This window comes from Poeciliopsis prolifica, unplaced genomic scaffold (assembly GCF_027474105.1).
Source record: "Poeciliopsis prolifica strain line A6 unplaced genomic scaffold, Auburn_PproV2 SCAFFOLD013, whole genome shotgun sequence".
NCBI classification, from domain to species: Eukaryota; Metazoa; Chordata; class Actinopteri; order Cyprinodontiformes; family Poeciliidae; genus Poeciliopsis; species Poeciliopsis prolifica.
This window is the reverse complement of record NW_026562388.1, coordinates 8,713,522-8,730,917: the sequence shown is the minus strand read 5'-3', so window position 1 is coordinate 8,730,917 and position 17,396 is coordinate 8,713,522. Positions and strand designations below refer to the sequence as shown.

At 37.9% G+C, this 17,396-nt stretch overlaps 2 protein-coding genes across 3 annotated transcripts; one reads left to right on the top strand and one right to left on the bottom strand.

Annotated features, from left to right (window-relative positions):
* Positions 1-446: 446 nt before the first annotated feature.
* On the bottom strand, positions 447-7,082 carry qpct (glutaminyl-peptide cyclotransferase). Its single transcript, XM_055038538.1, has 7 exons — positions 6,874-7,082; positions 4,083-4,229; positions 3,458-3,739; positions 2,974-3,141; positions 1,710-1,809; positions 916-1,032; positions 447-800 (listed from the first exon to the last, which is right to left on the bottom strand). The coding sequence occupies exons 1-7, from the start codon at positions 7,003-7,005 to the stop codon at positions 619-621; spliced, it is 1,128 nt and encodes a 375-aa protein (XP_054894513.1). The 5' UTR covers positions 7,006-7,082; the 3' UTR covers positions 447-618.
* Positions 5,452-16,264, top strand: mocs3 (molybdenum cofactor synthesis 3). 2 transcript variants are annotated; one of them, XM_055038536.1, is made up of 14 exons: positions 5,452-5,618; positions 7,023-7,184; positions 8,866-8,998; positions 9,084-9,176; positions 9,330-9,450; positions 10,103-10,181; positions 11,158-11,271; positions 11,385-11,493; positions 11,594-11,656; positions 12,136-12,299; positions 14,161-14,208; positions 15,328-15,424; positions 15,515-15,622; positions 16,056-16,264. In XM_055038536.1, exons 1-14 carry the CDS (start codon positions 5,601-5,603, stop codon positions 16,211-16,213), a joined length of 1,467 nt encoding a protein of 488 aa, XP_054894511.1. In that variant the 5' UTR covers positions 5,452-5,600; the 3' UTR covers positions 16,214-16,264. The 2 variants fall into 2 exon arrangements, with proteins under 2 accessions (XP_054894511.1, XP_054894512.1); XM_055038537.1 differs by lacking the exons at positions 5,452-5,618; positions 7,023-7,184 and adding an exon at positions 7,472-7,679.
* The last annotated feature ends 1,132 nt before the right edge of the window (positions 16,265-17,396 follow it).

Genomic DNA, 17,396 nt, shown 5'->3' with positions numbered 1-17,396 from the left:
GTCTGCTTTCGAGAGGGCGAAGAAACGGCAGTTTGTCCTCTCAGAAAACTAGCCATGCTGAAGATGCTACTGCGGACCATGACAACATGGCACATCCACCCGCAGGTAAAAGATAGTATATTGTATATATTTTCCATGTAAGAGAATTTCAGTAAAATATAACTGTTATTATATTATTATTATTATGATCACATAATAATGAAATTATGAGATTATGTATTTTGAGCTGGGAGATGAAGTCATGGCAGATAAAGGCTTCCTCATTCAAGACTCATCATTCCACCATTTAGGCATCCTGGTCAGTTCAGCAAGGAAGAGACAGAGGAGACCCAGACCATTTTTTTCCTGCTATGGATTTATACACTGGTGGTCAATCACATAGAATCCCAGTAAAATACATTGAGGTTTGTAGTTGTATTGTTGCAAAATATAAAAAAAGACAATAATTTGAACTTTAATCTCGTTTATTAAGCATTTAGATAATAGGTTGCTTCGGTAAGAAAACATTAAAACTTCTATGTATGACTCCTGAATACATGGAGTTGCAACTTCTAACATAGTGCATACTAATGTCAAGGTGAAGAGCTTGACATTAAAATTATACATTGATGGGAAGGCTCATGGGGCATTTTGAGGTTTTGAAGGAATGCTGGGCCTGGTGTTGAGGTATTCCAAAACAAAAACCTGAAAGATCTTGTTCAGGTTCTGAATTGTGGAGCGATCCAGGTTTTCTTCATTGTCGTCAAATGTGTGCCACACAGACGGGAAGGGATAGGGTATGAGGTGGAGGATCCGAACACCTAAATTAGACAGAAAGGGGGGCAGAATTAGGTTTACAAAAAAAAAAAGAAAAGGAACGAAAGTGACCATAAACTAATTGGAAGGCAAGGTTGTTCTTATGCGGCTGGTACAGACCTCTGTTTAGGAACGGTATATGATCGTCAAGAATACGACCGACTGGACGATCAGGCCAGAAGTACTGCACATCGTTAGGATGCTCAACAAGCTGGTTCAGAGAATGCAGACGCTTTTCTGAGTTTAGAAATGGAAAGAAAACAAGAGAAAATGTTCAACTCTTTAGTCGAAGAAAATGTATGTACCTTTTAAAAAAACTAACATTTTTAAAACGAATTACTTTATGAGGAGTGTTTGGATGCAGTCTGACGCCACCTAAGCTGGGCAGCCAGGAGGAGCAAAGTAACTTAGAGGGGCTGCAGAGATCCACAGCTCATGTAGGAGAATCCAGCAACAGGTTAACTAATAGTTGTGAATGCCACAAATCTGGCCTTATTTTGAAGAGAAAAATCCATTATTGGAAAAAAAAAAAGCCACAAGACGTCCTCTCTACTGAGTGCACAAATTATGCACCATTGTGCGTCTTTTATCATCATACACTGCGTTTAAGGACAAACCCCAGATCTTCATTTGTTCAAGATATTTCAGATGATTCTGCAAGTCACTGTTCTATCTACCAAAGTTCATTTGTGTTGACATCTTTGTTATGCACCTGAACAGGTTCAACAGGCTGCTTACACATCAGCTTTAAATGCAAAGATCTAATCTACTTATCCTACTTTAATAAAAAAAAAATAACTTTATCATGTTCAATTCTGTCTTCCTCCTGCAAAGAATGTGGTGACAGTCTTCAGACATGAGTAAAACAAGGGGAAAGCGTTTTTTGATCCACGCTCATTTGAAATAATTTTTACCAATGTCCTGCAGTCTGGTGAGCCAGGAGGTGGTGCTGGGGAACTGGTTTCCAAAGATGGGATGAGGGGCCCCAATAAGATCCAGCAGCATCAACAGGTCCTGTAGGGGGGAAGAAAAGGGAGAAGTGAACGATACAGACAAGTCAGATTTTCTCACGAGAAACTCTTGCCACACATCCAAAAGTTAAACTCTTTGACAGAGAGCCGATCTGACTATAATCGCATCCCATAAGTGTGTTTTCAAGAGTGTCATCATGTGATCCATTGTCCTACTCCCAGACATGACACAATTAACCACAAGACACACCAAACTCCTATTTATGCACACAGACACCACAGCGTCAGTAAAACGTCCTGTGGAATGTCTTCATTTCTTGATATTTTTTGCTATTGTTCCATACCTAAAATGTAGAAAAAAATAAAATACAACAAATGTGTTTTCTTTTGTAATTTAAGATTATTATTGCTCAGAACTCAGAAGATTGTATGTGCAGAATTTTAATAACAAACAAATAATTGTGATCACTAAAGTGGACAGGAAGTCAACTCTCACTCCCTGTTGTGAAGACGAAGTGCATGTGAAGCACATGCCACCTACTGGCCAGCCAGTGTAAGTATAAACGTCACCAAACAATTGACAGACAGAAATGCAAATATCCTAGTTTGTTGATTGTTATATATGAATAATTGTTTTCTTTTACACATTTGAATATTTCATAAAACTTTAATATCAAACCGTATTATCAATATTATTTATATTTTGTCATATATTTCAAAGTTAATATGTCACTCAGTTGTCCATCCATCCATCCATCCATCCATCCATCCATCCATCCATCCATCCATCCATCCATCCATCCATCCATCCATCCATCCATCCATCCATCCATCCATCCATCCATCCATCCATCCATCCATCCATCCATCCATCCATCCATCCATCCATCCATCCATCCATCCATCCATCCATCCATCCATCCATCCATCCATCCATCCATCCATCCCTCCCTCCCTCCCTCCCTGGTCCTTAGAGGAGACAGGAATGGTGCTGGTGCCTATCTTCAGCGAACGGCTGGGTACACCCTGGATAGGTCGCCTGACTGTTGCAGTAGTTGTTCAACTGATTCAAGAATTTAACAACTTTGAAAAGTAAATTTTAAAAATCCCACTGAAAACTATTGAAAACAATCAGAGTGCCATAACTGATTCATGAAAGGATGGTTATTCTAATCCAATGAACTGAGGAGGATGAACTGCTCTTTACTATGCCATGCAGTTGGTTGGTGTCTCCGGCTCCTTCGGGATGCGGGGTGGTCGCCATCTTCTCTGCCAGGTGGCGAGAGCCGTAAAGCGAGTCCGTGGAGGTCCACTGGAAAAGAGCCTCCTCACCATCAAAGAAGATCAACTGCAAGGTCAGATTGGAGTTGGAGCCCTACATGGTGGTATAAGAAAAGAAAATCCTGTTACATTATTAATATTGTTTAAAGATTTACTGCCATCTACAGGATATGAGATTACATCAACACTCTCCATTAAGCCTAGTAAAATAATCACACAATTTATTGTCTATTACATTGATTATGAGCTTGTTGCATTGCAGTTGAGATATCTGTATCCAGTAAATGAGTATTCACTACTACTTGCTTGTTATTCACCAAATACAACTGAAATCTCAACTTTGCCAACAATGCCAAATCTAATATTTTAAATCAATCTGGTGGAGGTGCAATCACATTCAGGTGTTTTACCTTTTGAGTCTTCAGTTCTTCATCCAGGGCTCGGGCCAGCTCCAACATCATGGCACATGGGACAGCTGAGTCTGTGGCGCCTTGAAACTCCCTCCCGTGCCACTCAGGGGGGTAGTACTTGGAGTCGTAGTGACAGGCAAGAACCAGGCGGCGCTTAGCCGACGGGTTCAGTGTGGCAACCAGGTTGGTGAAGGGCAGTGGTCCATACGGTGTTTGTGACTCAAAACTATCCTTTGTAACTTCCCAGCCTGCTCCGAGGGAACCGAGGGTTGTTTTAATATGCTGTCAACACACAAACAAAGTGTTTGTAACTTGAATTTACTCCAAAATGGCATAAAAACATTGAAATTGTTTTAATTTTTCATTGTATTCTTCCACGTTGAACATGTTGTTTAATGTGCTGCTGGTATATGTTCAAAATATTGAGAGTTCTTAATTTTCATGCATTTTATGAATAGAACACATATAAAGTCATATTTAATCAACTGTAATAAGTGTTCCAATAAGGCTTGTTTGTCAGATTAACATTACTTATTGAAAACAATACCCTTTAAGCAGGTAATAAAGATGCTTAAAATAAAACTTAAAAATATCATGCATACGTTAGTAAGCTTAATAAACTTACGTCCTGAACTGCCTGACTGCCGGCAGAGCCCGGGTACCGGGTAACCAGCAATGGCCTAAGGTCCCTCTGCCACATTTGTGCCAGATCGGTGTGAGAGAGGGCAGTACGGATCTCATCCTCACTTAGTTCAAGCGCTCTGTGCTGGAGCTGCAGAAAAATACAGACAAAGGAGGTATTCAATTAATATTCAGATGTGAAAAAAAGTTTAGGGAAAACCTGCTCCATTGTAATTATATGGTGCAATTTCAAAACAATACCAGAATAAACAATTGTTATCATCATTGTTATACATAGCACACTACTTGTTATGACATGGAAGTGTTTTTAGTGATGATGACTTGGGAAATAACAAGAATGACACATCAGCCACACAACTGCTGATCCATGTGTCTCACAACAGCAACTGCTGTTTAGACCAACTCATAAAGCTAAAGGGGGGTTTCTCATGTACGTAATCGTCATCTGAGTAAAAGATAAAGATAAATATTTGTCATTCAAAATACACTATGTATGTATGTATGGATGTATGGATGTATGGATGTATGGATGGATGGATGGATGGATGGATGTGAGTGTTTGGAATTGTATTGATTAATTTAGTTGATTTAACTAAGCTAAGCAAAATTAGCTTTCTAAAATATGTTTACTTAATTTTGTTGAGTAAGTACATATACATTTTTTGAGATATATTTTTTTCATTATATCAATTCCTCTGTTATATTACTATTTAACCAATTAGCTCCTCTGTATTTATTATTCAGGTTCCCTGACCGTGCCAATTTGTTCCCTTTCTCAGTTTTTCTCCATCATCAGATCTTCTCGCCTGCACCCAATGGTTTCTCCCCTCTTCCTCAGTGTATACACAGCTCTCTGGTTTTAATGTTTACGTGTTCACTTCAACAACATGATCTGTCTTCTGCAGCTGCTGTCCTGGTTACTCCTTGTTTCCCTGTGTACCATAAACTCATCTCGTTTCTTACTTAATACAATACTATTCTACTTTTTCCACATTCAGTCTCTGTGCTTCACAAACCTTTCATAAACATGATAAAGCATGGCAAAATGAAATGTCATTGTATTATACACATTGTCAAACTCAATGTTTTCCCAATGATAGGTTGAAAACTTCTCATGGAGCAAGTTACGTCTGTGTTAAGAGATATTGATTGTTATTGACTTTGAACATACACATACACAGACAGTTTTATTTACTAAAGATAAATCCAGAGAACAGGCATATTTTAAAAAATATTGATGTTTTCCTGTTGATAAGAATTCAGTGGAGTTACCGCAGCCGTCTTTACTTCTTTATTTTATTTTATTTTTATTTTACAGAGAAAATAAACATATTGATCCTTCAGTCCTGTGACTCTTTGGTCCCAAAGTTCACCTGAGAACCATGGTTGTCCTGGAAACAAACCCCCACTTGAAGTAGGAATTGAAGAGCCGTCAGGAGGCAGCTGAGGCCACGCACCCCAATCCACTGACTCTACAATATACTGCTGCCTTCTTCTCTACATGCCACGCGTTTTTCAGGTTACAAAATCTTTAGAAATAGAACCTAAAACTGTACTTCAAAACATCTGACCGTTTTAGATTCCTATGTTATTTTTATTTACAAAAACACACTTAATTCAGTGGCATTGTATTGACCATGCATAAGTAAACAATTCAGAATAGAGTAAAAATATTCATTATTGTCCCACAGTGAAAATGTAGGTGTAGCAGCAAAGTGACAGGCAATCAAGGCATATGTCCACACAAAGATATAGGTATGCAAATATATAAAAACAATATGAACAATATACTATTCAGTCAAGGCAAAATGATAACATAAAATACTGTGCAGTTATTGAAAGTAGCACACTGATACAATTTGACTTAGAATTAAAACATGATAATATGTTACAAATAGTGTGTTAAACAATGTCATCACAGCCTGAAAAACAAGCTTGTGATTTGCCTGTGATTTTTTTGACAGCAAAAAGACTGTACTATGCACTATGAGCAGACTATCCACTTCTCCAAGAACTGCTCAAGAGTTTAGAGTAAATTCTCTTTGTGTAGGTCAAATGAGCTGTCAGTCATTTCTTGATGAAAATGGCATTCGGGCACATATTCTTCCGCATAAACAATGTCTTGCAAAACCTGTTTGGAGCTTTATTTAGATGACTGGGTGACTCATTCGTCCATCCTGTAATTGCAACACAAGAACACATAAGATGTAATTATGTGGCCACTGGCTGAATATAATAAGTCTGGAGGCCAGTGAGCTCAGAGAGGGTTAAAAAGTAAGGTCTACTTAATGTCTATATATTCAAAGCCCACTTGGGGGATCAAAGAGGATGACTGTGCTGCCATAGCAACTAGTTAAAGGGGAGAAGAGATGAACACAGATTGTGAACATGAACACCAACCATATCCAGGTGGAACTTAAAAGGACGGTGGACGAGGACAGACGAAGCAGCACCAGATTTGTTATTTTCTCATAAAATCCTGACACGAGTTGTAGGTAATATGATTGGTAACAATAGCGCATAAAATGCAGATAAACTGCATTGATTTTAAACATGGTCACAACACAATATAATAAGTCAAAGATGTTTTTCTACAGAGCACAGAGGCTTTTAAGTGGAAAGGAACCAACTAATATGAGAATCAGCCAAATTAAAACAAGATTCAGATTGTGAAATTCATTTCTGATCGTGTAAAAAAACTAAGAGAATTCCCCAGACAGCCGCCGTGTAACCTAAGACAGCATACGTGAATTAATCATCTTTAATTGATTTACCTTTTCCTCTGTCCAAGGGACTCCATGAGTGTGAAGGATGAATGTCAGCCCGATTAATGCAGCATAAAATGAACGCATTATGGAAATCCTTTGGCTTCGCTCAGCCATCGATGTTGTCGCTCCTTTCCACATTCCTGTCTCTACCTCAGAGGGAGCTGCTTTCAGATCATGTGAAAGGCAGGAGGGAGGGGAGTGCCCGTGGCTCCCAGCTTCACGGCGCGTCACCGAGGTCCACACGACGCACACACAGAAACGTTTGTGTGCAACCGCCGTCAACACAGAGAGCCTTTCATACGGTCTTGAAACTTAAAGTAAGAAATAAAGTATGAGATAAAATAGAAAAATAGATATTTTAGTAATGCCTGCGATCTCTTTTTTATTTTACTTTTGCTTATTTTTATTTCTGTGCAAACTATTATATACACGGCTTGAAAAAAATCTGTATATCAATATTAAAATAGCATTTTAGAAAAAGAAATAGAAAGGGAAAAAAGAAAGAAAGAAAAAGCAAAAAAAATCAAAGTAAAAAAAATTGGCAAAAATATATTTACGTCAGTCACCACGTGGTCTCATTTCCACGTGATCAAACCCGGAAGTTTTCATCGCGCTCCTCGTATGCCACCATCTGTTGGCGGTCCGTTCAGTTGGCGGACAACTCGACGTGGTTTCAGATTGTATCCAAACAATTGTATTTTTTATGCCTATCTGAAGAAATGGCTCAGGAAGTGTGCAGCTTGAAGGCGCAGCTTGAGGAGAAAGAAAAAGAGATCGCTGATCTCAAGAATAAACTGGCTCAGCTTGAAAAGGTACTGAAGTATTAGAAAGTATAAGAGTATGTGTCACCTTGGTGAAACGCTGTTATAATCTATTTTTTACCATAATCGTTTGCATGCATTCAGCAGATTTCAATTTCTCCTTCTTTTAGAAGCACCATCTTCAGACATTTTAAAACTGACAACAGGACTGGGACTTTTCTACTTTAAGTTAAAAAAAACTGCAGCCAAATTCCTTGGCAGCCTTCAAAGGTAGACTGCGACCTTCAAACGGAGGACGCGGTCTCTTAAAAATTATTTAGTTATTTAAAAACCAAGTTACAAAGTCCTTTTACAATTTAATAATTAACGTTTTTATCACCAACCCAAGCCTCAAAATACAATATGGCCATCTTCATGAACTCTAGCTGTAGGTTAATAGGAAAAGTCCCCAAATAGTTAAAACCTATGAATAGCTTCACTCCCAGTTAAAAATGCTTTTAACGGTCTATTTTAATAGTTCATATTAATTACACCTTAATATGTGGAGTCAAAGACTGCGGAAATCAAAATAGTTCACCATTACAGCAGAAGCTAATATGTACCGTCTCCCTTATTTCCGCTCTTGGGGTTACAGCCAATCAGCATCAAGGAATATAAATGGCACTTTCGGATTGATTGCAACCCTGTAAATGCCGACTACTACAGTGTTAAGTGGTAGAAAATTTCCCCAAGGTGCATTTCCTTTGCCACATTCTGACAATTAAAAGATCAATGAGCTTAAACAATGCAGCTACTTTTTTACTGTTGATTCTGATTTACTCTGCATAATGCCTAATTTATTTCAATGTGTCTTTCAGAAGATACCAACATTTCTTGCAATAAAGTAGTAACCTGAGCCCTGGCAGGTCATTATCTAATCTAAAGATTGAACCCATGGAACTCAACACAAGTTAGCTTGGAAGTTGCTCTTAATACAAAGTCACAATTACAGTTATATTTTTGGAAGTTGGGCTGGAGTATTTCTGCATGGATTTTGCATGTTCTAACTGTCCATGCATGTGTTCTGTCCGGGTACTCCAGTTTCCTTTTTTTAACTTTGCCAATAGTTTGATTAATTCTCGTGTAAAACTTACTTAAAATGCAAATGAACATACCAGAAGCGGATTTCATCCAATACTCTAGTAAAATACATTTATAGTGAGAAACATGTAATAAAACCCTACTTGTGTGCCAACAGAGCCACGCCTCAGTGCTGGAGCTCCAGGACAAAGTGACACCGCTCAGTCCCCTAACATCCAAACCAGCACTCAGCAATGAGGACATCATGCGCTACAGCAGACAGCTCCTCCTGCCCGAGCTTGGTGTAAAAGGTACCCATACAGACAACAGGGAGGTTCGGACATATAAAGTTTATGATAGGATTATTCGAGCTGAGGGATTCTGTATTCTTTTCAGGCCAGCTGAACTTATCTGGAGCATCGGTGTTGATTGTGGGCTGTGGTGGACTCGGCTGCCCTCTCGCCCAGTACCTAGCAGCAGCAGGTGTTGGTAGGTAGATCAATGCAGATTATGATGGAGCTACAGTAGAAGTTGGGAAAGTATTGTGTCTTGGGTTGACAATAAGTTTAAAAAATCTTGATAGTGTGCTGTAAGTTAGTTTGTGACACAATACAGACTATAATGACAAACTGTCCCTCCCAGGACGTCTTGGTCTGCTGGACTATGATGAGGTGGAGCTCAGCAACCTCCACAGGCAGGTTCTTCATGGAGAGGAGAATCAGGGCCAGGCTAAGGCTCTGTCTGCTGCTAGAGCAGTTAAAAGGTAAGACTTGAATGATTATAAGTTATTTCAAGTTTTTTCTTTGTTTAATCAGTCTTCATGTGTCATAGCTGGTAAATGCTAAGAAAATTTAGTTATTTGTGTCTGTCATTTTTCACGCTCTGGTTTCTGTGCAAAGCATGGTGGCGCTTTAAAGTCTCACCACAAGTTATATCTAGCCCTGCTTTTCTCTTCATTCCACAAATATTTTGTAAACATGTCATTTCAGAAGCTTGTTTGTGGGCCTTTCGAGCCCAACAGTGGGCTTACTGTGGGCTTCGCAAATGTCACATCAATTCAGCCACATGAGGGCGACATTAACCTGTGCACTCATTAAAGCTACTTCTACGTTTATGCTCTGCATATTATAGAAGTTAGATAGATAACCAAAAGGAAAAATTGGATTATATTACAGTAGTTTTTGTTAAAAAGTATATTCACTATCTTACTTATTAAATTAAGAAGCACAAACATGTTTTTGACGTGTTTGCTTTTTATTGTTCTGTCGATTCAGTATTGGTTTAAAACTCCCAGCATGGATTTGTTCTTGAACTTTAAGTAAGCTGAGGGATATGTATGTTGCTTAAAATATTGTTCTAATTTCTGTAAGAAAGATGCGAACCTTAAAGTGCTTTGTCTGGATGTGTCTCTACAGGTTGAACTCTACTGTGGAGTGCATTCCCTACCATCTGCAACTCTCACCAGAGAACGCCTTGCAGCTCATTCAACAGTATCCTCAGGCTACACCTGTTACCTGTTAAAAGCTAAGATATTGTCAGTATAAATCTTACTTGCAGTTCCTGTCAAGAATGTTGTAATAATTTTAGGTTTTTCATGTTGTATCTGAGTTGCTCTTTTTCCAGGCTGGAAGGATTATACAACATACTTCAGTGAGTTATATCAAGCAACAACAGGAATGCACAAGTTTAAATGTATTGTGTATTTTCTACGTATAGGGTGCAAACTGGGGCTGTGCTACTGGCTGCAAAAGTTGGTTGCATTTTTCATTTCCAAAAAGAATTTCCAGGGTTCTACTCCTGGCTTGGGTTTAACTGCATGGAGTCTGCTGTTCAGTCCCAATCCTTGAATTCCCTTGTGGACCTGCTGTTATGTTCACCCTTTGAACACAACTGTGTTTCACCAAAGGTTTAAGTGATTAGCAATTACATTCTTTCAAAAAAAAAAAAAAACTTATCCAACCACATTTTTTGCTCAAATTTCATGGTTGCCCTTTATACTGACAGTTTTAATAATGCGTTGGACAGCTCTTAAATCAATTTGTGTAGCTTCCACAATCTCCGTAGATGTTTTTATTTGACAGATAAATGACCACAGGATGTGTCTTCTGATGAGGTTGTTTAAGAAATGAGAAACTACACACTGCATCAGTCAGGCTTAAATAACTATGACATCATAATTTATTCAGTACTGTGAGGCTCTTATCTGTTTGCTCTGTTAAATCCAGCTGGCAACTTTTTTGGATACACGGTGTATAATAAAGGTTGAACTAAATCATGAAAACCCTTAAAATTAATTGCATATGTAGCCTTGAGGGCTGTATGTAACCCTGGGATGATAACTATAATCCAACTCATCTGCAAAGTCTTAATCAAGTTTATAATTAGTTATGTTGCACAAAAAAGTATGTTGTTATCCTAATAAAACTTAAGTGATTTTGGATGATACCTTGACTCCTCATGCCTCATGTATGACATTGTGGCTGACTGTTCAGACAATGTTCCCACACGTTATCTGGTAAATGACGCCTGCGTGCTCAGCGGCAAACCTTTGGTGTCGGCAAGTGCTTTGCGAATGGAGGGGCAGGTAGGCTGTGGGGATATTCTTTTTCCCCCTCACTATACCCAGTTTAATGAGATATACTGCATTAATTGTGTCTATCTCTGCGTGTGTGTGTGTGTGTGTGTGTGTGTAAGCAGTTGACTGTGTATAACTACTGCGGAGGCCCCTGCTACAGATGTTTATATCCACTTCCCCCACCTCCAGAGACGGTAACCAACTGTTCAGATGGGGGGGTGTTAGGAGTAGGTGAGCTTTTTTCCCCTCACTTTTTTACTTTTATCTGAAGCCATTAAGTTTGTGAATGTAAATAACTCTTATTTGAACTTTTTTTTCTTATTTATTCCAGTTCCAGGTATAATGGGCTGTTTCCAAGCCTTAGAGGTCCTCAAAATTGCCTCTGGGCAAGGTTGTATCCTTTATCTTTCCACTCCTTTCTCCCATTTCACTTGCAGAACCCTCCTTTGCCTTTTTGTTTCTTTGTTTCAAAGTATTTTGCCTTGTCATTGGGATATGCCAACAATAAAATTCTCAGAAAGATTCCATTATAATAATGCCTTGTGCTTGTCTGATCAGCAAACAAAAACAGAAATATTATTTCTACATTTTCTGATCTCTGCTTTCTATTTATTTGCCATTGTCTTGTTAAACTGCAGGGATTTATCCCGACTCGCAGGAGAGAATAGGCTTGCTCTATCCTGCCCTTTGTGTTTCATTGTCAGTCGCATGCTGACACCTGGTTATGATGAATCATTCAGGAAAGTGTTGCACTTTTTTCCCACCAATACTGCCTGAGTGTTGCCATGCTCTTACAACACCAGTGGGAGACGTGTTAGGCAATTCTTTGAATCTTTTTCAGAAAGTAACCTTTCCCTTGACGGGGTGTGCCAGCTTCCTGCGGTCAGCAGCTGCTAATGTTTGACGCTCAGGGTTTTAGATTCAGGCCCATTAGACTGCGGCCCAAGCAGACTGACTGCGCGGTGTGTGGAGAAAGCCCCAGTGTGACGCAACTGATTGACTATGAGGCTTTCTGTGGGTCTGCCGCCACAGATAAGGTTGGTCATTAAAGGAGCTTATCACAGCGTTCCTACGCAATCATGAAATGTATGGAATATGATTGTCATTTTCCAAATCTGCATAAGTGTGGTATGAAGATGATTAACTGGAGTTTCAAAATTATTTTACATAATTATTTATCTAAAAGACTGACGGGCATATATTATCATAAATAGGTGCCATAAAATTCTAAAAGATGAAAGTATGGAATATACATAAGTCACAATTGTGTGTATTTTTTTAAATTACTCATTTAAAATGCAGTTTTATCTGCACAATGAGCCTTTTATATATGGATGATACTGAAATGTACCTGACTGTACTATTTCAATTCACAAAAGCATATTTATTGACAAAAAATTACATTTTTATCTGAATTTGTCCAATGAATGTTATTGCTTGTTAATGACACTTCAAAAGCCTGTGGCAAGTTTTCTAGACAGAACCTCTATGAGGGAAAAGTGGGTGTGAACAATCTGTCTTTTGGAAATACTTTTATTTCCAGGGTTATGCATTTGTTGAAATCTTAATGGAAGAACCAATTCAACCCAGATGGAAGAGGACAAAAAACAGGTTATGCCTTGGCTACAAAAGATAACTCAAACAGGGAGTAAACTGCCAGACTTCCCAAGGTGTTGTTTGTGAGCATAAAGTTTACCTTCTAATGAAATGTTTTAGATTCAGTCTTTATTTTTGTGTCCTCTTTAAGTATAAAGCATTCACTTATATCTGCAGATTAAAAATTACTCTTTTCAAGCATTTTTCCGGCATGCTCAATCCTGATGACTACCTTCTTGGGAATGAATGTTTGAGTGTATTTCTAGATTTATTTAGGTATAGTGGTAAATGTTTCGACAAACGCACAAAGTTGGCAATAGGGGTCACTATTGTTAATCGCTCATGTGGCGTTAGATAAGATCAGCAGATAAGATTGCTTTCACATATAAGTATTGGCTGATCATCGATACACTAAAATTAAGGAAATCCGGGCCAATTTAACTTCCATGTGTGGGAATAGCTTAAGGTGACTTTTTAGGGTCAAGCAACATGTTTTTGGAGAAAGATAACTGTAGTTGGCTTCCTTAGTAGTTGGTCTTAGAGAGTTGAAATGGTGTGACAGATGGTGTCAGATTGTTTTGTCATCACTACAGAGCAATTCAGCCCTCAAACCAAACTGAATATGTGGTGAGAAGTGAGACTTTGTTGCATGGCTTTTTAATTACTATGTTCATCGATGTTTGGACAAAAAGGGATGCTAAAGCCAAAGCTCATCAAAGTAACAATGCTATTTAAAACTCGAGTGAAAATTATGTTTATCTAGACAAACCACCATCGATACTCTGAACAGCTTATACTGAAGTTGGAAACTTTGCGATTGCTACCTCTTGGGTGGCCATTGTAATACAGTGTAAAACTCGAGTTTGCCATTGCAAACATAATGTCATTCTTAGTAACTGAGTTTTTTTTCTTAATTGCCTTTTGCATCTTTAATTCTTCTTTCAGTTTTTTTGCATTTCAAAGGAAAAGTTGTAAAAATGATCATCTATGGGTATTGAAAATGGTCTAGTTGGTCCAGATGCCAAAAAGCTTAAAAACGTATCCTTTTATCAAACCTACTCAGAAGTTCAACCTTGTTTTGTTTCTTGATTTGTGGAAAAACAAAAAGAATAAACACAGTTTCATTTTATGCTGAAATGTCCAGAACATTTTAAAAAGCAATACAGAGGTTAAGAAATTTTAATCTGGAAAATACAACTTTTAAAACGAGAAATTTGTGGTAACCCTGTAGTTACATTTATTATGTTCTTCACATTAGTACCCCGAGAGTGAAATGTGATTGATAGGTTGTTCTCTTTTCAGTGTCGCAAGCTTAACCTCCTGTCCAAAGATCAGAGGATCACAGTGCAGGTAAAGTATTGCACATATTTCGGAGCAGTTAGGTCATTGCGTGACTCCCTGTATTTAGTGCCATTTATTCTGTGATTACTCACAATTTTCTCAGTTTTTATGTGCATTCATAAGCAGATTACATCTCAGCTCTGACCCAACCTCAAATGGGAAATGAGTGAAAATGTGCCTGTTTCTACAAGAATGAAGAACATTTTTTCCTTGGCACTGAGAGAAGTGGTAGCGGATTGCATCTGTTTATATTTCAGCAGATTTGGTGCTTTGAAATCCGCTGAGTCATTAAGCCCAGAGATGGGGATCATGATTGATTGGGGTTCAACTGTAATTATGAAAGGGACTCCATTTAGAAACAGTTTTGCTTCCTGTGATTTAAACCAAAGCTGTTAAGCTGCTCATTTGACTTCAAAATTGCAAATCCAGGCAACTTTTAACATTTACTGAGTCATTTTGGTTTCCCTCTTTAACTTAAGATACAAATCAACATATTTTACTTTGAAATATAGGAGCCACCACTCTGTTCTATTAAAGCATTTGTTGGTGTAAAGATGCTTGTCATTAATCAGAATATTATATGAAAGTGTATTAATTTAGTAATTAATTTTAATAAGTGAAAATCAGATTACGTAAGACAAAAAAAAAGCCTTTCTAATACAGGTATGCTGGCCCTCTGAAAAAGTATGCCTGCGTACTATACAGTGAATGTATTCAGGCTCTTTTTGCATAAATTGATGGCGAGACATGAAAGCTGTCAGCTTGTGGATCTCTTAAGGAAGTCCAGGTTGCTTTATCTTTCTCTTGATAATACCCCTCAGGCTCTCTATTGGGTTTAAGTCAGATGGGTTTGCTTAGAACCAGCACAGTGATACCATGGCCATTAAAGCAGGTATTTGTACTTTAGTCAGTTTGGACAAATGCCTAGTCTTGGTGGAAAATGAACTCAGCCTCCTCATAAAACTTGTCAGCAGAAGGAAGCATGAAGCGATTTAAATTTCCTGGTGGAAGGCTGCACTGGCTTTGGACTTGACTAAACACAGTGGACCAACACCAGCAGATGACTTGGCTCTATAAGTCAGGCTCACTCCTGTATGTGCTTTTCTAAAAGTTTGACTATAATTCCAGGAATATAAATCGGTAGTGGATAATTCGGGACTTCATATCTTGCTTGACGTCCGCCCTCTTGTGGAAGTGGATATATGCCACTTGCCCTTCTCTCTCAGTATCCTTTTGTGTTGTAGTGGAAGCACACCATTTGAAAAAAAAAAAATCTTACTGTTTCTGTACAATTCTCCTCCTTAATTGCTACCAGATATCCCCCTCTCCAGCTTAGAGCAGAGAAAGAGTGAAGATATCCAGTTACTTCAGCAAAGAATCGTCCAACTGAAGCAGCAGATGGCAGGTGACTGCCAGCCGCCAGGTACAGCACTGCTTATGATCTGCATCTATGGTTAAAAACAAACAGGCTCGTCGAGCCACTTCTTCATATTCATGACCTGCTGTGTTCTCATGCTGCAGGAACGGAGGCTTAGGTTGGTCGGGTTGTAATGGAGTTGCTAGGTGACCTTTTCCAAAACAAGTACAGTCAACCTGAGTCGTTGCTCAGCTTCAGAGAAATTAATATTCACAATGTTATTTTGGGGCGATTTTTATTAAGGAAGATAAATTTAGCTTTCTGATCTTTGTTAGTTTTAGTGCTGAACTTTTCATATCATTTTACACAATTCAGTCTATTGAAACTCTTAGTCTTGCTTCCTTGCAGCATGTCAACATTCAGGAAATGCAGCTTGAAAACATATTGAGCCTCAGCAAAGGCTGCAGCTCATTGATTTTTGCTCTGTGGTTTCTTCTAGTTTATGTCATCTGTAAGCTGGGTAATGACTCCCAGAAAGCAGTGCAGGTACTGGAGAAAATGAGTGGATCAGAACTGGACAGTATCTCGGTGAAAGATATCTGTGGAGGACTTATGGCCTGGGCAACGAATATCGATCCAAGATTTCCACAGTATTGATGCAATCTAATATTATTTGCTTGTAATAAACTTTAATTTTCTCCTCCTGTTGACTGTTTTTATTCATATGTTGTCTGTTTTACACATCTCTCCAATGTCATCACTGTATTTCACAATCTTTCACATGGAGTGCTATGATGGACAAGTTCCCACATTTTGTTTTGTTTTGTAATAGCCTGTCAGTAGGCAGCTGGATTACTTGCAAGCATTGTAATTGCAAAATCAAGTTTCTCTTCCTCTTCTTTTTTTAACATAATTCTTAACTGTAGGAACCAAATGTATCATATAATGTGATTAAACTCAGACATATATAAATGGCCTTCTATCATTTTTTTTAATCAAAATGAACATTTCAGCAATCCAGAAGACAACTTTTCAATTATCTCAAATGTTATTCTCTCTGGGATGAAGGATGTCAAAGATACTCACAAGTATGTTCTTGCCTAAAAAGGATTATTGTTTGTAGTCATAAATTTTATTGAAGTTAGTGAAAATGAAAATGTCCCACATACTTATGAAATGATCTTAAGTATAGAAAATGTTAGGGATTTAAGTGTTTAAATTGTCTTGTTAAAAAGGTCTGTTTAGACAACAGTCACTGAAATCTCTAATGCCCATGGTCATCTTACTTACCTTAATTATCTTTTTTTTTTTTTTTTTTTTTTTTTAGCAAAATCTTTTAGACAGACAAAAACGAATTTCTCGGATATTTCAAAAATCCACACATTAACTCCACAAAGGAAAATGTTCCTTCTATAAGTTCACTTTAAGTGTATAATATTTGTATTTTACTGGGATTGAATTAATAGGCCAACAGAAATGGTAAATAACTGAAGTGGAATGAAAATGATCCATGGCTTTAAATTGTCTTACGAATGAAGCAGTTTGTTGAGTTAGATTTTATTCTATGATATCAAACCAGCCGAAATACAAACGCATGCCACACTTTTGAAAAATTTTAAACCATGTATTATTTTCCTTCCACACCAATTATGTACTACTTTGAATTGACCTTCCACATTCAATCCAAATACATAAAATACACTATGTGTATAATTGAATGCTTGTGTTTGTAACTTGACAAAATGTGAAAAGATTCATGGAAATGTAATATCCATGGAAGGATTAAAGGAAAAATAATGTTTGACATATATGAAATATTGAGTGTGGAAAGTTTATTAGA

Coding starts and splice junctions, on each gene's coding strand:
- mocs3 (XM_055038536.1), top strand. Junction 9,451..10,102: donor GCTGCTAGAGCAGTTAAAAG/GTAAGACTTGAA, acceptor GTGTCTCTACAG/GTTGAACTCTACTGTGGAGT. Junction 14,209..15,327: donor ATCAGAGGATCACAGTGCAG/GTAAAGTATTGC, acceptor CTATAATTCCAG/GAATATAAATCGGTAGTGGA.
- qpct (XM_055038538.1), bottom strand. CDS start 7,005: ATGTGGAAAGGAGCGACAACATCGATGGCTGAGCGAAGCCAAAGGATT. Junction 4,230..6,873: donor TCCCTTGGACAGAGGAAAAG/GTAAATCAATTA, acceptor ATTTTTCTGCAG/CTCCAGCACAGAGCGCTTGA. Junction 1,033..1,709: donor CACCAGACTGCAGGACATTG/GTAAAAATTATT, acceptor TTCTAAACTCAG/AAAAGCGTCTGCATTCTCTG.